The sequence below is a fragment of the Alexandromys fortis genome, unplaced genomic scaffold (assembly GCF_014885135.2).
Source record: "Alexandromys fortis isolate MF-2015 unplaced genomic scaffold, M_Fortis_MF-2015_v1.1 scaffold_219, whole genome shotgun sequence".
NCBI lineage: Eukaryota > Metazoa > Chordata > Mammalia > Rodentia > Cricetidae > Alexandromys > Alexandromys fortis.
Window position 1 is genome coordinate 513,740 of NW_026068092.1, and position 22,019 is coordinate 535,758.

Consider the following 22,019-nt stretch of genomic DNA (forward strand, 5'->3'; position numbering starts at 1 on the left):
CATAATCATAGATTGGTAGGATTAATACAGTAAAAAGGGCAATCTCACCAAAAGCAACAGATTCAATGCAATCCCCATCAAAATTACAACACAATTCTTTACAGACCTAGAAGGGACAATATTCAACTTCATATGAAAAAAAAAAAAAAACAAAAACCAAAAAACCCAGGATAGCTAAAACAATCCTGTACAATAAAACAAATTTTACAGGTTATCACTATCCCTGAGTTCAAACTCTACTACAGACCTATAGTAATAAAACTGCATAGTATTGTCATAAAAACAGACACATTGATCAATGGAACTGAATAGAAAAGCAAGATGTAAATCCACACATTACAGACACCTAATTTTTTATAAAGAAGCCAGAAATACACAATGGAAAAAAGAAAGCATCTTTAACAAATGGTGCTGGTCTAACTGAATGCTGGCATGTAGAAGCATGCAACTAGGACCAAATTTTTCACCTTGCACAAAACTCAAGTCCAAGTGGATCAAAGACCTCAACATAAAACCAGATATACTGAACCTGATAGAAGAGAAAGCCCTGAATGAACTGGCACAGAACACAATTTACTGAACAGAACATCAATAGCGTAGACACTAAGATCAACCATTAATAATCCCTCATGAAACTGAAAGACTTTTGTAAGGTAAAGGGCACTAACAACAGGACAAAACTGCAGCCTACAGAATGGGAAGATTTTTCACCAACTCCACATCTGACAGAGGGTTAATATCCAAAAATATAACGAACTCAAAAAACTATATATCAACAAATCAAATAATCCCATTAAAAATGGGGATGGAGACCCTTTTCGTCAAGATGGCGCCGAAAGCGAAGAAGGAAGCTCCCGCCCCTCCCAAAGCCGAAGCTAAAGCGAAGGCCTTGAAAGCCAAGAAAGCAGTGCTGAAAGGCGTCCACAGCCACAAAAAGAAGAAGATCCGCACATCGCCCACCTTTCGGCGGCCCAAGACCCTGCGGCTACGAAGGCAGCCTAAATACCCCCGGAAGAGTGCGCCCAGGAGGAACAAGCTTGACCACTATGCCATCATCAAATTCCCCCTGACCACCGAGTCAGCAATGAAGAAGATAGAAGACAACAACACACTTGTGTTCATTGTGGACGTCAAGGCCAACAAGCATCAGATCAAACAGGCTGTGAAGAAACTCTATGACATTGATGTGGCCAAAGTCAACACCCTCATAAGGCCCGACGGAGAGAAGAAGGTGTATGTTCGGTTGGCTCCTGATTATGAAGCTCTGGATGTTGCCAATAAGATCAGAATCATCTAAACTGAGCCCAGCCGGCTAATTCTAAATATACATTTTTTCACCATAAATAATGCTGCTTGTCTTTTTTTTCACTTTCTGGTTGGGCTGCTGACATTGCTGTACTGCGGTGTACACTAAGGTATATACTTATATGGGGTGGGTGCTGGGAAGTGTTTTCCCAGCTCTGAGCAAAAAATAAATCTATTTACTCCATTGGAAAAAAAAAAAGGGGATGGATCAGCCGGGCGGTGGTGGCGCACACCTTTAATCCCAGCACTTGGGAGGCAGAGGCAGGCGGATCTCTGTGAGTTCAAGACCAGCCTGGTCTACAAGAGCTAGTTCCAGGACAGGCTCCAAAACCACAGAGAAACCCTGTCTCGAAAAACCAAAAAAAAAAAAAAAAAAAAAAAAAAAAGAAAAAAAATGGGGATGGATCTAAACAGAGAATTCTCAACACAGGAATCTCAAATGACCAAGAAGCACTTAAAGAAAGGTTCAACATCCTTAGCCATCAGGGAAATGCAAATCTAAACTACTTTGAGATTCCAGTTATACCTATCAGAATGCCTAAGATCAAAAGAACAAGTGGCAGCTCATGTTAGTGAGGATGTGGAGCAAGGGGAACACTCCTCCATTGCTGGTGGGAGTGCAAACTTGTACAGCCACTACATAAATCAATATGGCAGTTCCTTAGAAAATTGAGAACCCAGCTACACCACTCCTGGGCATATACCCAAAGGATGCTCTACCATACTACAAGGACACTTGCTCAACTATGTTCATAGCAGCTTTATTTGTAATAGTCAGAACCTGGAAACAACCTAGATGTCCCTCAACCAAAGAATGGATAAAGAAAATGTGGTACATTTACATAATGGAGTATTATTACTCAGCTATTTAAAAATGACATCATACAATTTGTAGGCAAATGGATAGAACTAGAAAAAAATCTTTCTGGGTGAGGTAACCTGATGGAGGAAGGTCATTGGCTAATAAAGAAACTGCCTTGGCCCATTTTATTGGTTAGAACATAGGTGGGTAGAGTAAACAGAACAGAATGCTGGGAGGAAGAGGAAGTGAGCTCAGACTCGACAGCTTTGCTCTCTGGAGAGGGCCATGCTCCCCTCTCCTGGGCAGACGCATGCGATGAAGCAAGCCACCAGGTCAGACATGCTGAATCTTTCCTGGTAAGACTGGTGCTACACAGTTTATTAGAGATGGGTTGATTGGGATATCAGAATTAGCCAGTAAGGGCTAGAGCTAATGGGCCAAGCAGTGTTTAAATGAATACAATTTGTGTGTTGTTATTTCAGGTAAAGCTAGCCGGTGGCGGGAGCGGGGCGGTAGGAACACAGCCAGCAGCTCCTACTACAGTAACCCAGACCCAGAAAGACAAACATGGTATGTACTCACTCAGAAGTGGTTATTAGCTATTAAGTAAAGGATAATCAATGCTACAATCCACAGGTGCAGATAGGTTAAGTAACAAGGAGGGTTCAAGGGGGAGATGCATGGATCTCCCTGAGAAAGGAACATAGATTTTGTGGGTAGACTGGGTCAATGGGGATGGAACAGGAGGGATGTGGGGTGGAGGGAGAAAGTACTGAGAGATACGACTGGAACTGGGGTTTGCAAAACCCTATAAAAACCTAGTACAGTGGAAACTCCCTGGAATCTGTGAGGGTGACCCTAGTAATAGGGGGTACAGAGCCTGAACTGGCCATCTTCTGTTACCAGGCAAGGCTGCCATTGGTGGGACTGGGACATAACCCAGCCACAAAACCTTTGACCTACAATTTGTTCTACTTGTAAGATGTGCTGGAGCAATGGTGGCAAGGTACTTGTGGGAGTGGCCTGATGTGGGAGGTGATGTATGCTGTGAGTATGTTTTATTGCCATTGGTCAATAAAGAAGCTGTTTTGGCCAATGACTTGGCAAAATAGAGCAAGGTGGGAATTCCAAACAGATAAGAGGTGGAAAGAAGGTAGAGTCAAAGATGCCATGTATTTGCCAGAGGAGAAAGATGCCCATGTACCGTATCAGTAAAATACGAACATCATGGTAAAATATAAAATAACAGAAATGGGTTAATTTAAGATGTAAGACCTAGCTAGAAATACACTTAAGCTATTGGCCAAACAGTCTTGCAATTAATATAGTTTCTGTGTGATTATTTTGGGTCCGGGAAACAAATAAGCAGCCTCCGCCAACAGTAGTCAACCAATGGCTGGTCCAACTTGAGGCCCACCCGATGAGAGGGAGCCCAAACCTGACACTGCCTGAATGGCTAGGCACCAGAGACTGGACAGTACAGAGATCCAGGATAGAACTAAACATGGCTGGCAAAAAAAAAAAAAAAAAAGGTCAATGAAATGATTCCTAATGATATTCTACTATAATCATAGATCATACTCCAGACTGTCATCAGAGAAGCTTTATTTGGCAACTGTTGGAAACAGAGACCTAGAGCCAAAACATTTAGGTGGAGCTCCGGAACCTCGTAGAAGAGGGAGAATGTGATAGTCTGAATATAATTGGCCCCCATAAGCTCATAAGGAGTAGCATTATTGGGAGTGTGGCCTTGTTGGAGGAAATGTATCACTTTGGGGGTGGGCTTTAAGGTCTCCTATGCTTAAGCCAGGCCCAGTGTCCCAGACCACTTCCTGTTGCCTGGTCGAGATGTAGGACTCACAGCTCCTTCTCCAGCACCACGTCTTTCTGTCAATCATGCCCCACCATGATGATAATGGACAAAAATCTACGAAAATGTAAGCCATCCCAATTAAATATTTTTCCTTCATAAGAGTTGCTGAGGACAAGGTGTCTTTTCACAGCAACAGAAACCTAACTAAGGAAGGGAGGAAGGACTGTAGGAGCCACGGGGGTCGAAGACACCACGAGAATCGACTAAGCAGGCACACAGGAGCTTACAGAGACCAAAGTGACAATCATGGAGCCTCTATGGAGCTGAACAAGGTCCTCTGCATATATGTTACAGCTGTGTGGCTCAGTGCTCTTGTGGGACTCCTAAACAGTGGGAGTGGGCGTGTCTCTGACTCTTGCCTGTTCTTGGGGCCCTTTTCCTCCTACTGGGTTGCCTCATCCAGCCTTGATATGAGGGTTTGTACCTAGTCTTATTGTAATTTGTTATACCATATTTGATTGATATCCCTGGGAGGCCTGCTCTTTTCTGAGGGGAAACAGAGGAGGAGTGGTTCTGGTGGAGAGATAGGGGCGTGGGCCTGAAAGGAGAGGAAGGATGGGTAACTGTGGTTGGGATATAATGAAAAGAAAATTAGTTGGCTAGGGACTTCTGGTATAGCTCAGTTGGTGGTGCTTGCTGCACACGCCTAAGCACCTGAGTCTGAGCTCCAGAGCCCATGTGAAAAGCCAGGCATGGTGGTGCACACTTGCAAGCCAATGCTGGGGAGGCAGAGACAGGCTGATCCCTGAGGCTCACTGGCCAGCCATACTGGCTTACTCAGGGAGCTGCAAAGTAGTGAGAAAGCCATCTTACAAAAACAAGGTAAGGGCTGGAGAGGTGGCTCAGTGGTAAAGACTGCTTACTGTTTCAACAGAAGCCTGGAGCACATATCCCAGCTCCTACAGTGGGGTAGCTCCCAAACACCTGTACTCTAGCATCAAGGGATCCAATGTCCATCTTTTGACCTCTGTGGAAACCCATACATGCACACATATGCAAATAAATAAGGTAAAATAGAAAAACAACTCTTTCAGTTGGCTTGGCTTGCTAACATTTTCACACACACATTCATTAGGGACATAGTCTAGTTTGCAGTGAATGCTGGTCTCATAAAATGAATCCGAAAGAATCCCTTTAACTTTAGAAAGAATTCTAAACTATTCTTTCTGGTATTCATGTTTTACATTTAACATCTAGAAATTGTCCATTTTTTTTCTGTTTTCTGATATGTTAGCATACATACATACATGTTAGTATACATATACATATATATAATTTACTTTTGGGGTATCAGTAATGTCTCTTTTTTTCTCGTTTTTCATCTTTCTGTTTTTTTCCCCTAGTGCTAATTATGGTTCCCTGTAAAACTGAACTTTGTCTCAGTGGTATTTTGCATCACGCTGTTCTCAGTTCATCAATCTCTGCCAGATCTTTATTATTTCTTTCCTCCTACTACTTTGGGGCTTGTTTCTGTATTGTGAGATGGGGCCTCACTATGTATTCCTGGCTAACTGGAACTTGACAGACCAGGCTGACCTTGAGTTCAGAGATCCACCTGCTTCTAACTCCCAACCACCTAGCTAGTTATTTCTTTTAAAAATATATTAATTAGGGCTGGGCAATGATGGCTGACGCCTTTAATCCCAGCACTCAGGAGGCAGAGGCAGGCAGACATCTGAGTTCAAGGCCAGCCTGAACAGGCTCCAAAGCTACAGAGAAACCCAGTCTTGAAACAAACAAACAAACAAACAAAGAACTGACTGACTAGTATGTGTGTGTGAGTGCATGTGTGCATGCGCATATTTATACACATACGCCATAGTTCACTTGTAGTGGGCAGAGGACAGCACTTGTTTACGTCTTCCATCTTGTTCAGGCAAGGTTTCCTTCCCTGCAATAAATAATCCAGGCTAGTAGACCTACAACCTTCTGAGTGATTTTCCTGTCTCTGCCTCCTAGCTCACCACAGGAATACCAGTATTACAGATACCACTACCACAACTATGTTTTCTTGTCTTTGTTATTGTATTTTCAACATGGATTCTGGGGCTTGTACTTGGGTCATCAGTTGAGCCACCTCCCCTTGGTTAGTTCCTAAGCCATGCTGCTATACATTGCTTTTTGAAACCTTCCTGCCTTGTGGGTGTAGGAATTTGTGGTGGCAAACATATTAACACTACCTTTGCTGCACCCCACATAATTTTGGTATATTGTATTTCTATTTTCATAAATCTCAAAACATTTTTAACATTTCCCTTTTAATGTCTTCACTAACCTATTAGTTGTTCAGGAGTATACTGTCTAATTTTTGTTTACTTTTATAATTTCCAGAGCTCCTCTAGACCAACTATGTCTTATGGACAGAAGAGAGATTTTCAAAAATTCTTTCAGAGACTTGTGTTTTGGTCTACTCTACGATCTGCAGTGGTGAATTGTATGTGCTGAGGAGACGATGTACTCTGCAGCTGCTGGAAGGAGTTCTGTGTCCACCAGTCTATTTGGTCTATACAACAGTTTAACTTTGGTGGTTCACTGTTTGAGGCTGGGGAATTTGTCTGCTGGGATTCTGACATCCCAACTATTGCTGTATGAGATCCTATCTCTCCCTTTAGATATAGTAACATGTGCTTAATGTATTTGGGTGGTGCTGCATTGGGTACACACATTATCAACAGATGAACTGAAATTTTTTATCACTATATAAGAATCTTCATTTTCTTACAGGCTTTTCTATTGGCATTAAGTATATTTTCCTATTCCTTTACTTTCAGCCTGTGACTTTACACAAGAAGCAAGTAGAGAAGCTGCCTCTTTCAACTTTTTTTGAGGAATCATTTCCCCAAGAAAGAGACTTTCTTTTGTCAATTGGAGCTACCTCACCTTAGTTTGACATACTGCTAGCTTCGATTCCAAGTGGATACAGTAGTGTAGTTTCTTTAACTATGATGCTCACTGGTAATGTACTTGGTTGTCAGTGGTCAAGCCTGTGGGTGTCTGTGATGTAGTTGTGTGGTATGGCTTTGCTAGGAATAAAGCTGTGCCTGGTGGACTGTTGAGCCACAGACTGGTGGTTATGCGATAGGCTCTCCAGTGGGTGGGGCTGTCAGACTGGGTTTGTGTACTTGGGGGCACTGTGGGTTGGCCAGCTGGCTCACAGGGCAGAGTGAGGCTGCCACCAGACTGGCTACCAAGTCATGCACAAGTGTTCACAGGCATTTCAGGCTTGTGGTTATGTCAGTTCTCACTCTGTTCTCAGGGGATGGGGGTCACATCAGTTAGAAGCCAGAGTCTTGACACTTCTGCTAGGTCTATATTTCCAGAAGCTGGGGCTGTGGTACTACAGCTGACCAGGAATGTGACAGAGTGATTGCAGATCCTCAAGAACAGAGACACACAGCATCTGTTGGTCTCTGTGGGGACTTGCACTGTCAAGGTAGATTTAGATTCTGTCGAGGTAGATTTAGATTCTCGATGGCCCAGAGCCAGATACTTAGGTCATAGTGTGTGAAGATATAAAAAACCTGAGCTCTTACTCCATAGCCTGACAGCCCTATGAACCCCAGACAACTCTAAATAGCTCAGGTTCTGTAAGGGCTGTGGAAGTCTGTCTGCGGAGACAACAGGGACTCCAGGTCTCCTTGTAAGCTGAAGGTTGGCTTTGTTTTTGCGCCCCACAGGGATCCCGTTGTTTCCACTCCTTCCAGAGGATGCTGTCAGTCACTCCATTCTATTGTCTCCTTTTTGTGGGGACAGTGATTTGGCCAACATCTCTCTTCCACAGGGAAATTGAGAGCATCAAAAGACAACACTAGAAAAGAAGAAAGGGGACCAGACGATGGCTCTGCAATTAAGGGTACTTGCCACCAAACCTGATGACTTGAGTTCCACTCCTGGGACTCATACTGTGAACGGAGAGAACTAACCACCACAGGCTGAACTGACTTCCACATGTGCACCATGGCATGCACAGGCCTAAACATACATACAATGGGTAAGTGTAATGAAACATTTAAGAATATAAGAGCTACAGTATCGCTGGGTGATAGTGGCACACGCCTTTAATCCCAGCACTCGGGAGGCAGAGGAAGGCGAATCTCTGTAAATTCGGGGCCAGCCTGGTCTACAAGAGCTAGTTCCAGGACAGCTAGGACTGTTACACAGAGAAACCCTGTCTCAAAAAACCAATAAATAAACAGATAGATAAAAGGAGAGAGAGAAGGAATAAATTAAACACTACTGAAAGGGGTTGTCATTCAGACGGCAAACACTGAGAAAGTGAGACACTATACACCACAGAATCCAGCCTGCTTCTGGATCAGCAACTCAGGTGAGGGCGGCCTAAGTGCTGCACTGGCTGAAGGGAGCATCTGCACTTTGAGCTTTGCTTTGTTTGGCAGCACTGCGGGCAGGACCCACGGCCCGCTACAATCAAGGCAAACACTCTCACTGCTAACCCACATGCTACACATTGTTCAAAATTTTGCAAAAACAAAGCACAAACAATAGTAACCAGCCCACTATGATCATCCAAGACACTAGTTCTGTACAATGCCTTCCAGAAAACAAAAACAACCATAAATAGTAAAAATAGTAATAGCAGTTCTTAACTAACCTTATGAGGTGAGAAGTACTTCCCCGATGCACAAAACAATATCCTCCATGAAAATAAGATATAAAAGCCCTGGAAAAAAAAAAAGCCAGGTGTGGTAGCATATGCCTTTAAGAATCTCTCTGAGTTCAAGACCAGCCTGGTCCACTAACACGTTTTAGGCCAGCCAAAGCTACCTCATCAGACTCTACATCTAAAGACAAAAATAAAATAAAACAACAACCAAAAACTCCTGGGAAAAAATAGCAAAGAACCCATCATTACAAAAGCATATACACCAAGGGGCAGTGGTGATGTATGACTTTGATCCCAGCACTCGGGAGGCAGAGGCAGGTGGATCTCTATGAGTTTGAGGCCAGCCTGGTCTACACAGAGAAACCCTGTCTAAAATAAAAAATAAAAAATAAATAAAGAACAAAAGTGTATGCGCTACCCACTTATTGCTTCCCTTAGGAGTGGGAAGCTGATTCAATATTTAAAAACAAATTGATATGAACACAAAACACTGTAGAAAGCTACCAAATCAGCTGACAGAGATCATACCAGGAAAATTTAACACTCACTGATGATTTTTAAGAAACTTTCAGGGCTGGACAGGTGGCCTAGTGATTAAGAGCACTGCCTGCTTTTCCAAAAGTCTTGAGTTCAATTCCCAGCAACTACATGGTGGCTCACAACCATCTGTAATGAGATCTGGTGCCTTCTTCTGGATAGCAGGCATACATGCAAGCAGAACACTATACATAGTAAAATAAAATCTTAAAAAAAAAAAGAGGGGGCTGGAGAGATGGCTCAGTGCTTAGGAGCACCGGCTGTTCTTCTAGAGGTCATGAGTTCGATTCCCAGCAACCACATGGTGATGCACAACCACCTATAGTGGGATCTGATGGACTCTTCTGGCATAAAGGCATACATGCAAACAGAGCACAATAGCACAATAAATAAATAAATAAACAAACAAATAAACCTTAAAAAAAAAAAAAAGAAACTTTCAAGAGCTGACAAGACAGTTCATCAGGTAAAGGCATTTTAAGCCTAGAGACCTAAGTTTGGTCCCAGAACCCATTAATGGTGGAAAGAGAGACCCACCTCTTCAAAGCTGTGCTCTGACCTCCACACACATGCTGTTACAAGTATGTGCACACTCATACACACATAATAACAAATTAAAAGGCTTTCACGAGTCACGATCATAGGAGAAAAATAACAAACTTGACTTATACAGAATCAGAAACTTTTGCTCTTTAAATAAATACTATAAGGGTTGAACATGGTGGCACACGCCTTTAGTCCCAGCACGTGGGAGACAGAGGCAGGCAGATCTCTGTGAATAGGAGGCCATCCTGATCTACAGAGTGAGTTCCAGGACAGCCAGAGGTACATAGTAAGATCCTGTCTCAAACACACACACACACAAAACACACACACATACACAAAGCCAAACCAAACAAACAAGCAAAATACTAAGGGGGCCTGAGAGATGGTCTAGCAGTTAAACAGAACTCACTGCTCTTCCAGAGAACCCAAGTTTGGTTCCCAGCACCTTTATTAAGTAGCTCAAAACTGTCTGTATCTCTCAAAACCACCTGTAACTCCAGCTCGGCGGAATCTAACATCCTCCACAGGCACCTGGCACACCAGTGCACACGTGACACACACACACACACAAATAAAAATAAATTATCCTGAAAGTTCGATAGAATTTTTTGACTATTTATTTGTGTGTGCATGTGCGTATTTTCCCTTGGGTGGAGCTGCAAACAGGTGTGAGCCTACTGGCATGATGCTGGGAAGAGAACTCAGGTCTTCTGAAAGAGTAACAACAGCTCTTAATCACTGAGCCATCTCTCCAATCCAAGTTATGAAAAACTAAAAAAAAAAAAAGTACCTAAGAAAATAAAAGGACAATCACCTGGGGGAAATACTTGCAAACCGTATATCTATATATCAATAAATAACCTGTATGATGAGAAACAATGTAGTTCAATGGTAGAACACATGTAAGCTTGATCCCAAGGTGGAAAGGTAGAATCTGTATACTGAGTATTAAAAAAAATGGGCTGGCACACATAAATGGTAGTATGTGTGTGAACACACACATGCACACACACAAATAAACAAAATATTCTTTTAAGGTTTTTAAACATGTCCCAGCCATGGTGACACATGACTACACCACTAACACTCAGAAGGACTGGTGGGAATTCAGGGTCAAAATGAACTATGCTGCAAGTTGAAAGCCAGCCTAGGATACAAAATGAAACCAGTGCTGACACTGCAGCTTGGGGTACAGCCCTTGCCTACCAGCTGACCCTGGGTTTGGTTACCAGCACAAACCAAAAACAGTGTTGTTATTATTATCAGCTGACAGGGTGGCATACAACTGTAATTCCATCACTCTGGGGGATGATCCTGAGTTTTAGCCTAACCTACTACAAAGAGAGCCCCTGTGGAAAAACAGTAAAAACAACAACAAAATGAATTTTACATTTTCCAAATAAGACAATAACAAAACATTTAAATGAAAATAAAAAATAGTAAAAATATTTAAACAAGCATTTCACCATAAACGAGTGGTTGCCAAATAAAAGCATGAAAACAGTTTTTTTGGCCATTTGGTCATTGAAGAAGCGCAAAATAAGACTATACTAAAATGTCACTGTGTACTTGGCAGACTGGCTGGAATGGAAGGAGCTGTCACTAGTTCCTGGAAACTGTGAGAGGCAGCACAAACAACCACACTCTGTAATGGGATTATACAGTGGTACAACCACTTTGAAATAAAGTTTGTCATTTCTTTAAAAACAGTCCCAAACTGGAAACAACCCAAACATCCATCAACAGCTGAACAAACAGCCGAATGCACACAATGGAACATATGCACACTCGACTGTGAAAGGTAGGAAGCGCTGACACACGCTTCAGCGTGAGTGAATCTCAAAATAATCAGAAAGAGTAAATACTCTGAGTCTATTTATATAAAATTCTAGGAAATGCTAACTGACCTACTGGGAACCTAGGGAAGGGAAGTGTAAAGAAGGGGGAGGGGAACGCATACAAAGGGCGAGAGGAAACTTTGAGGACAATGTACCCATTGTACTTAAGATCGTGTGGCATATTATCCCAGGTGTTGAAAACTATCAAGCTGTTACTTTAAATATGGACAGTTTATTGTATATAAATGTTTCATTTTTCTAAAAGTTACCAACTAAAACAAAATTAAAACCAATTAAAAATCCATTTAAAAGGGCTGAAGAGATGGCTCAATGATTAAAAGCAGTTGCTGCTCTTGCAGAAGAACTAGCTTCAGTTCCCAGCACCCATAGTGGCTTACAACCACCTGTAATTCCAGCTCTAGGGGATCTGACACCTTCTTCTGATTTCTGCAGGTATAAGGTACACACGTGGTGCACATACATACATGTAACAAAACACTTGCATAGACAAAAATAAAATAATAATAATAAATAATTTAAAAAACAAACCACAAACTGGGTGGTAGTGGTGCCTATATTTAATCCCAGTACTTGAAAGGCAGAGTTCAAGGCCAGCCTGGTCTACAGAGTGAGTTTCAGGGCAGCCAGGGCTACATAGAGAAACCCTTTCTCAAACAAACAAACCACAAAACACTGTTTAAGATGCACAAATGGTAAATAAGCAGAAAGAGTTGCTCACCGATAGCCATCAGGGAAATGCAAATTAAACAAGAATCGGACAGGTAAGTATCTACTGAGTGTCTAAAAGGAAGGCAGACAAAAGTAGATGCTGCCAAGAATGTGGCCCAGCTGAAACTCCGAGGTTGCTGATGAGAAGGTATGTGTGAGCGCTCTAAGAAAGTGGCAATTTCTTAAATATACACACCACATTCTACTCAGCAGTTCCATCTCTAGAGCTTTAAGAGAGATGAAAACTTAAGTGCAAACAAAAGTCTATATATGAAAGTTTGATTTCATCATAATCTCTGCACAGAGAAAATAACCCCGAAGACTCTCCTCCGGCAAATGAATGAGTCTTCTACAGCCTGATGCTGCTGTGGTCATAGTAAGCCTCACTGGGGAAACACTGCTGCTGCTGCTGAGGTAAAGATCTGATGGAAGCCGAGCATGGAGGTGTGCACTCAAAACCCCAGCACTTGGGTAGCTGAGGGAGGAGGACCAGTCTGGGGTACACTGTCAGCCCCCGGGGTGGGAGGGAGAGGAAGAGAGGAGAGAACTGGAGAGAACTCCTGAGCAGAGTCCTGGTGTAGCTGTCTCACTCCCACACTGGCTACGTGTTGACTCCCTTCCTCAAGGTAACTGCAGCAGAAAGCCTGAGGAACAGCACCTCTGCCCCTGACCAAGGTCAACACTGGCAGTGGGAGTCATGGATGACACACACTAATGATTTTAAGTGAAAACATAAGCACCGTATCTTTGTCCTCTTCCTCCCTAAAGCCATGGCCTTGGTGTGACCATGAGGGTAACAAGGGGCAAACCACTGAGGAACATTCTCCAAGTTCCGGATGCTGCATCTCACGGCTGCCCAGTTAGCAACAGTAAGAAGCAGAGGAGACTTTCAGAGTCAGTAGGCTACGGAGATAAGAGAGGAAATGCAATGAGAGGTCCCAGGATAGAAAAAGACAATAGGTTCAGCTCAGGAGTCTGCATTCAGCCTGGATTTCAGTCCTCAGTGGTGCCCAACTTAAGATCTCAATGAGAGAGAGGGGGGACTCCCTCTTCTGTGCGCTAAAATGCTCAGCCCCTGCTCACCTGGTCACTCTCTGGGAGACTGCCTTCAAATAAAATATATTACGTAATATATGTGGGGTCATTTTCTTGTACTTTGGTTAGTGGTATTTAGTTTGCCACTACTATACGATGAAAACTCAGTTCTTGTTTAGACATATCTGGCTAAAAACAACATTGCTGCTGCTTTTAAGACAAGGTCTTTTTATGTAGCCTTGACTGTCCTGGATCTCACTATGTAGACCAGCATGGCTTCCAACTCAGAGAGATCCTCCTGCGACCTAAGTGCTGGATTAAGTATGTGCACCATCACGCCTGACTAGTTCTATTTTATGCGTATGGTATTTTGCCTTCATGTGTATATGTGCACCATGTGTGTGCAGTGCCCACTGAGGCCAAAAGAGGGCATTAAAACCCCCAGAACCATAACCATGAAGGTGCTGAGATCTGAACTCAGGTCTTCTTCAAGAGCAAGGGCTCTTAACCACCAAGCCATCTCCTAGCTGCAGAAGGCACTTTCTTTGGACACAAAGCAACATGCCAGGAAAGAAAGCCAAAGTTTTTCCCTTCGGCCCATGGCACTTGTCGCAGAGGGGAAAGACTCAGAATCCAGAATCCACTAACCTGGGCAGGTCTGCAGGAACACAGCCAAGGCCATAAGCAGACACACGGGAGATGCACATAAAGGTGCAAGGGGGCTCCTCCCGCTCCTGCTTGCCCAGCACCGTCCTCTCGCCCAGCACTGTCCTCCCGCCTCCTGCTTGCCCAGCACCGTCCTCCTGCCCAGTGCCATCCTCCCGCCTCCTGCTTGCCCAGAACAGAACCGTCCAGGATCTGCTGAGAACAGAGTAGGCACTCGTTGAGCAACTCTGGTCTCAGCAGAGGCCTCTCTGATGGGAGAAATCACTGGCATCAAGGCCCAGAAGCTCAGAACCGGCCCCTGCTGCAGCTTTGGCCAGTGTCCTGACTGCATAGGCAGTTCTACATGCTCTCCTCCATGGAGCTGTACTGTAGCTGCAGCTGTGGCCTTGAGCTGTCCAGCCAGACAACTGGCATGTTGCTCAGTGCTTCAGCTTAAAACTCGGGCACCCAGAATTGGGCACGGCCCTCTGTATTGTGAAGTGTAGACACCAGGGATTCCACACAGTCCATCAGAAACCAGCTTCCAATACCTTCTCAGCTTCTGAGACTGAAAGCCCACTGAGAAACATCACTTTTGTGGCCTTGGCTCTGAGACGAAGACATGGGTGGGAGCTGCCTCCAGAGCAAGCTAGGGAGAGACCTCAAGGCCTCTGAGGGGTGGTCTTGCCATAAATAACACCAAAAACATTTCCATCGAGGCGAGGCGGGAAAGTCTTACCAAGAACTCAGCATACTCCCCAGCAGGGCTCATCCCAAGACCTGGTCACTACCTACATCAGATGCTGCATCTCAGCCCAGGAAAGACCCCAGGAGGCTGGACGTGCCCCAGCCACAGCCCTGACCATGCCCATGCAGCCCCTCCCTGCCCCAAATGCGCGGGAAGCAGCAGGTTTGCCGAGGTAACTCAAGATGCACAAAGAAACCATTCCTGGAATGGGGCTCCGTTCGGCGACTCAGAGTCAAAGGCGCACTTCATTGCTGCTTTCCAAATCCCAAGCATTGTCAGGGCCTTTCCCCTTTGAAGCCTCGCTGAGTGATTGAAGCGTCTACTTTCTGAGGGGCAGATAGCACTGGGCCAGTAATCTGACTCTAAGCCACGGGATAAAGGTAGTTTGTTTCCTCTCAGCCTGTCTGTCAACACCTCCTCAGTAATTAGCCCTAATTATTACAAAGGGCCAGCCTCCCATTCGGTTATTAAATCAGAAATGGTATCATGGCTGGGCATCTGTCAACGCCCCAACTGGCGACCTTCGATTCATTGAATCCTCTGTCAGTCTCCACCTTGGGAAGTACCAGGCAGGCAGGGAGGCAGCTGCTTCAAAGATGCAGAACCCGGAAAGCATTCTGGGGCAGTAGGGAGGCAAGCAGGATGGCAGGAAGACAAGGAAAGCAGCAAAGAAGGTGGGTATCTGCAGCCCAGTGCCAATGTGGGAACTGGCACCTTCCCCAAGGCTTGGAGAGCAACACTCCCATCACTGTCTCACCTCGCTTCCTCCAGGGCTGGCCACTGACAGTGGCTCTTCCCCCTGGAGGGCAAGCTAGCCCAGGGCTGCACTGGGACATCTCCCGTGACACCATATCCCTGAAAGCCCTGAGCAGGCATGGCGACCCCTGCAGCCTGGGCCACAGTCTTAACGTCTCTCCAGGAGAAATAGGTTGCTGTTCATTCTACGACCGAGGCCTAGCACCTGGCAAAGTATTGTTCTAGCTCTGAGGTGGTGCTACCCCAGCAGGATTCATGTACCTCCACACCTCCTGGCCAACAGTACCTTCCATCACTCATCCCATCAGGTCTCATAGCCCCTCTAAACAGGCCCCAGTGACTTGGGTGACAGAAACCAGCTACAGCCCCAGATTCCTATGAGGCCTGCCCTGCTAGAGACACAGCCCACGTGACAGACCAGGGCAGTAAGCACAGCCTCCTACCAGCCCACCATTGCAGTGCCACCATCGAGTCCCTGTCAGGTACACAGCTGAGTCCTTATAGCCAACAACTGTCAGAGTGGCAAGGCCAGGCCAGTAGAGTAGCATGGGTCTCAGGAGCTAAGTACTTGAGGTGGTTTTCACCTTGCTGCTTTAGCCTCTTGGTTGGAGCATGTGAGGTACAGAGTACTGGTCAGCCTGCCTCTAAAGGCTCAGGCACTGACTGAGCTAAAACATAATACCAGGACGGAGCTCCTAAGCTGCAGAGCAGATAGAGTTTCTCCAAGAACGGCCAACTCAAGCTGCACCTAAGGCTATTCACTGCTTAGGAGTTGTCTAAGGAGCCTAAGGCATCAGAAAAGAAACTTGCTCTAAGGCACTTATGAGCAGGGGTGGGAACCCAGCCAGTACCAGGCCACAGCCCTTCTGTGTCTACACATAAGAAGTCTCTTTGCTCTAAAGAAAATGTGACCACCCTTTGTGCTAGAACCAGCTTTAGCCCAGTAACCAAATCTCCTCGGAGAAAATGTCCTTAGCCATGGTGGTGGGACAACTGTCCATCAGCACCAAATGTCTGGGCCCTTGCACTGTACAGACAGATACCAGGGACAGAATGGGGGAAGGGGAGAAGTCAGATGTCTCTTTCCATCTGCCTGGTATGTCAAGCATTGGTACAGCAGAAGAATCCGACAAATATACAAGCATCTAAGAGCCACCTACACGCCACGGCTCTTAGCTTGCTGGCCTCACCCACCCACAGGGCCCTCCAGGGCTCAGTGCCTGCTCCAGAGAATGCGGTGGTTCAAGGAACGCTAAGGGAACTCAGGGCCATCCTAGAGCAGAGGCTCAAGAACGTTGCCCACAGACACAGTGATCCCAGGATGTGAGACACAAGTACTGAAGGTCTGGGTGAGGAGCACACCAGAGCCCACTACACTCTCCTCTCCCTGCGACCAAATGTGATTTAAAAATTAGCCAACAGGCCGGGCGGTGGTGGCGCACGCCTTTAATCCCAGCACTCGGGAGGCAGAGGCAGGCGGATCTCTGTGAGTTCAAGACCAGCCTGGTCTATAAGAGCTAGTTCCAGGACAGGCTCCAAAGCCACAGAGAAACCCTGTCTCGAAAAAACCCAAAAAAAAAAAAAAAAAAATTAGCCAACATGAGGAACAAGATGCAGGTGGACGTTTCTCTATCATAACATCAGGACTCTTTATAAAACCAGCTGAGGACAGACCAGAGTGCAGCCAGGGAGTAGAGTCAACATCTGAGGCCAGACCCACTCTATGCTCCATGGAAAAGGAGAAACAGGATCCTCTGCCAGTCAGGATATAACAGGCTGCACTCTGGCATATGTGCGCGCACACACACATACACAGGCACACACACCTCAGTGGCCTCACACATGAAAAATTTATTGCTTGCTCAGATTACACAGCCATTATGGTTGTCAGATTCTCTGCCCATCACAGGCCTTGACAGAAGACCTCCCTTATCCCAGTCATACTAACAAGGAGAGTCCAGGCTTCATGTCAAAGGCAACACATGAGACTTTAGGAAAACAGAACAATGCCTTTGAACCCTCATGTAGGGAAAATTTTCTTAAATAATAAATGAAACAAGCCCATGTACAGAACAGCTAGAACAGCCTACTCAGGGTAGAAACTAGCAATTCCACACCTCAGAATTCACCCCAAGACCAAGGCCCTGAGGGGCCCTGCATACAGCACAGAGGGCTGCCCACAGCACTGTTGAAAACTACAAAATGAAAATAAAATCCATCTTGGGCACTGTTCTAGGCGGAAGTACCCCAAATTCTTCAGCTGAAGTCCTTGTCCCCACTGTGTGACAGAACATGCTTATATTTGGATAGGATAAAGGGGTAATTTAGGTAAAATATCTTTAGGGTAGGCCTGATCCAGCATGCTTGGTATCCCAGTAGATTAGGACATGGAAACACATTCAGAGGGATGATTGGGCAAGGACACAGAGAAGATGGCCACCCACAGACCAAGGGGAGACCTTAGGAAAAACATTCTGCCTGCAACTCAACCTTGGATTTCTCCACTCAAGGACCACGAGAGACACACTTCTGGTTTGAACATGCACACTGTAGCTTACAGGTCCACCCTTGCTCCACAATGGCCTCCAATGTGAACAGCAGCTTACTCAGCGTAATACTGAGTAACTCACCTGTGGTGGTTTGAAGAACGACCCCCACAGGCTGATATATTTAAATGCTTAGTCACCAGGGAGTGGCACTACTTGAAAGGGTTAGAAGGATTAAAAGATGTGGCCTTGGAGGAAGTGTGTCCCTGGGGGTAGGCTTTGAGGCTTCAAGAGCCCATGCCAAGCTCAGAGTCTGTCTGTCTGTCTGTCTCTCTCCCTGCATCAGGATGCAGCTCTCAGTTACTTCTTTAGCTACTGCTTCAGTGCCATGTGTGCCACCGCGCTCCCCACCATGAGGAAAATGGACTAAACTGCTGAAACTCTAGTCAGCCTCCAGTGAAATGCTCTCTTTTAAAAGAGCTGCCTTGGGCCTACTTACTGTCTCTTCACAGCAACAGAAGCGTGACTAAGACGCCACCCCACATGAGGACCTTTGTAACTCAGGTGCAGCTGTGGCTTCCTTCGGCCACAGCTGTGTAGGTGGAGTGACACACATCAGCGGTGACCCATGGTTCCCCGCAGCACCACTTGACTGTGTAGTAGTATGTGCAGATGGGGGACAAGTGGTAAGTGTCTGACGAACTGCAGGAAACAGAGCACATCTAGTCCCTTCCCTGACACACGGATGGGCAGCAAACAAGGTGCCACTTAGGTCAGTGAGACATTTAAGTTCTAGCTGGTGCTGACAGAAGTTGTAGGAATGACAGCTTTACTTGCTCTACCCCTGCGGCTGGATCTTTTAACTCTTCTAGTTTTGCTGTGCACAATGTAATGACAGACAATGACAGGGGCTTAGGCCTCAGCTAGGGCACAGTGGATATCCCAGTCAACCCTCCTGAGCTCCCAGGGAGGACGAACTATTCAATACCTAACAGGGTCAGGTGAAGAAACAAGGTGTGACCAAACTCAGGCCCACTCTCAGATTCCACACACACAATTACATATCACGACTACCCATGACATTAACACATGGGCAGTGGTCAGACATATACACGCCTGGAACCACTGGCATGGTGAAACCTAAGCATTCTATATCCCCACCAACCGCAAGGAGCCCATCAGCCATACCCTTGGCAATTCCGGACATGAAAACTTAAACTCGCAGAACTACTCCTGTTTTCTGAGAACTGCTCTAGTTTGCATCTTTTAAAGGCCTGGTCCCCACCTAGGCTCTGCTGGGACACAGTGGAGCTAAGTGGGGTCTTGTGGAAGGTTTCAAGTCACAGCTGTGCCCTTGAAGAGGATACTGGGTCCTCTGTCCCTTTTGCTTTTCTCATCCTGAGCATGGGGTGAATGGTTTTGCTACACGTTGCCACCATAAGCTACCAACAAGCAGTGAACTAAAACCTCCAAAATTGTCACCCCAGACCTTTCCTCTTCACAAACTGATTATCTCTGCCCTTGTTACAATAGGAAGCTAACGAGCAATTGTTTTTTCTTTCTTTTTTTTTTTTTTTTTTTTTTTTTTTTTTTTTTTTTTGATGCAGGGTTTCTTTCTTTAGCTTTGGCTGTCCTAGAACTCTGTAGACTTGGCTAGCCTTAAACCCAGAGATCCTTCTGCCTCTGCATCCCAAGTGCTGGGATTAAAGGTGCGAGCCACCATTGCCCAGTGCTAATGAGCATTTTTACAACCTTAAAAAATGTCTTTAATCCACCTTGAATGTGTGCTGGCTCAACCAATAACAGGTATCCTGTTCCAATACTCTCCAACTAGTTATCAAACTGGTTATACTGACATTCATTTGAAACACCACCAATAATGTACTAATTTTTCAATTTATATGGCTCTAAAATGGTTTGCCTCACCATTGTTTATTCCAAAATCCAAGTGCTTTAAATGTTGCAGCTTTACAAAGAATTTCAATGTCTCAGAGGACTTTATCACCAGTGTTTTCTGGCTTAAGGTTTTCCTTGGAGACAGGTCTTCTAAAAGCCTTTTGCTAGGGCCCGTGGCCTATTTTTTAACGATGTCAGGATACTTCTCAGACAAGTGAGCAGCACATACTAATCAGAGCCTTGCCTGCCATCTTGTCTAGCTCCCGGGGAGTCCTCCTCTAGGCCATCAGTCTACATGCCAGCATAGGTGAATGACCCCAGGCCCCACACACAGGTCTAATCTGATAGCCTTCTCTCCTGAGGAGTGGATCACCTGGTGGAAGATTGTCCCTGATGTCACTGTAGACAAGCTACACTGTTAACAGTCTGGAAGGCCACAGTCCAACCTTCTCTTCTACCTACAGACACTTAGGAGCAGACAAGCTGCTCCTAAGTCTAGGTACTGCAACTAAAAGGCCCTCCTTTCCTCAGGAGCAAGAGCCCAACCACAGTGGGTGGACCCCTCCTCTAAATTAGAGCAGACTAATTTCCCAGGTCACAGAGACTCTGCTCTCAAGCCTGCCGAGCAGCAGGCCTTCAGACACGGGCAGACCATCACCCAAGCCTTCAAGAGATGCCGCAGGAAGATCAGGGTCAGCAGGAACGACAGCAACTTCAAGCAGACAGGTTCACTTCAGGCCCACCAGAGGTGGGAAGGCAGATGCATTAGGGGGCAGCAAGATGGCAAGGACCAGCAAGTAACTAGACCATCATCCCAGAGAGCCATTCCAGTCTCCACCATCAGAGCCACAGGCAGGTCCAGCCGCAGACAACTAAAGAGAGCAGACGGTCCAGCGATGGACAACCTAGAACAGAAGCCTAGGGCTACTGCAAAATCACTTCCGTGAGCAACAGTTCCAGCTGTTTTGTGTATATGTCTGTGCTTAGAAATAATTTACAAATAAACCACCTGGACCCAAAACATCTCCTAGTAAGTTGCCAGGCAATCCAATGACCTGCTCCGAGTCTCACCAGATGCTTGCTCATCATGGCTTTCCTACAGTGGCCAGCTGCTCTTCAGTCTATGGTTGTGTCAGTGTCCAGGAAGGTTTCCTCTCTCGTCTCAGAACTCTTAAGTCAATCCGGCTCAAAGGAGTGTGTATGCGCAGCTCTCCCTAAAACCTCATCCTTGTGCAGAACTGGTCTTTCTTCATTCCAACCCCACATTCCCATCTGCTACTGCTCTTCTCTTTACCCAGAGCTCTCTCTCAGAACTTAGCTCCCAAGACCACCCAACACCTGGTACTCCCTCCCCCATCTAGCTCCACCTCCTCGGATCAGACCTTTATAGCCTCATTTTGGGAACCACCACTGCACACCTGTGACACTTGGCTGGGCTCTGCTGACAGAATGGGAATAGAACTTCTGTTCACAAACAAGAACTATTAGCAGCAGTAAGTCAACTCATATTTATTGAGACCAGCAATGCTTTCAGGGACACTTATCTATGCCAAAACCTTGGCATGGAAGCTCAATCTGCCAGGAGATGCAAGTCATTTCCATCACTGCGGTTTTAAGTGTTGAAGCATCAATGTGGCAGAATACTGGTGTGTGTGTGTGTGTGTGTGTGTGTACACTTGCAAAGCAGGGAGGGGCTTTTTTAAGCATAACCAGGTGTAGTGAGAACACTGCCATGTAAAAAAGGGAATGATTAGAGTTGAGCCTAGCAAGAGGCTCCTATCCTCCTGCATTCAAACCTTCCAACTGGTCAGGGCTTCAAATAAGCCCACAGGAAGATGGTTCTCAGCCAAGATGTCATCTTATAAGGATGAATATGGTTGCTTCTGCACTGCACATTAGAAATGAAATCCACTTAAGTGTACAATGACAGGCAGGCGCCCGCAGACAGCGGAGCGAGCAGCGCAGGCGCCCGCCCGCAGACGGCGGATTAAAGTTAGAAGGCAACAACAATGCTGCCCCCAGAAAGCCGACAAACTCATGGAAACTGAACAATCAACTACTGAACCACACCTGGGTGAAGGAAGAAATTAAGAAAGAAATTAAAGTCTTCCTTGAATTTAATGAAAATAAAGAGACAACATACTCAAACCTATGGGACACGATGAAAGCAGTGCTAAGAGGAAAGTTCATAGCACTAAG

At 45.6% G+C, this 22,019-nt stretch overlaps 2 protein-coding genes across 9 annotated transcripts in view; one reads left to right on the plus strand and one right to left on the minus strand.

Annotated features, from left to right (window-relative positions):
* Positions 1 to 22,019, minus strand: part of Gnb1l (G protein subunit beta 1 like) — an 83,481-nt gene that overhangs the window by 53,501 nt on the left and 7,961 nt on the right. The window contains exon 3 of one of the 8 annotated variants that reach the window (XM_050122966.1): positions 8,593 to 8,661. The exons of the other annotated variants lie outside the window; for them this stretch is intronic. The gene's annotated coding sequence lies outside the window, so the exon portion shown is untranslated. The remainder of the gene's footprint in view (positions 1 to 8,592; positions 8,662 to 22,019) is intronic. 8 annotated transcript variants of the gene reach the window in all.
* On the plus strand, positions 797 to 1,312 carry LOC126489003 (60S ribosomal protein L23a-like). The gene has a single exon (XM_050122970.1). It carries the CDS (start codon positions 800 to 802, stop codon positions 1,295 to 1,297), a length of 498 nt encoding a protein of 165 aa, XP_049978927.1. The 5' UTR covers positions 797 to 799; the 3' UTR covers positions 1,298 to 1,312.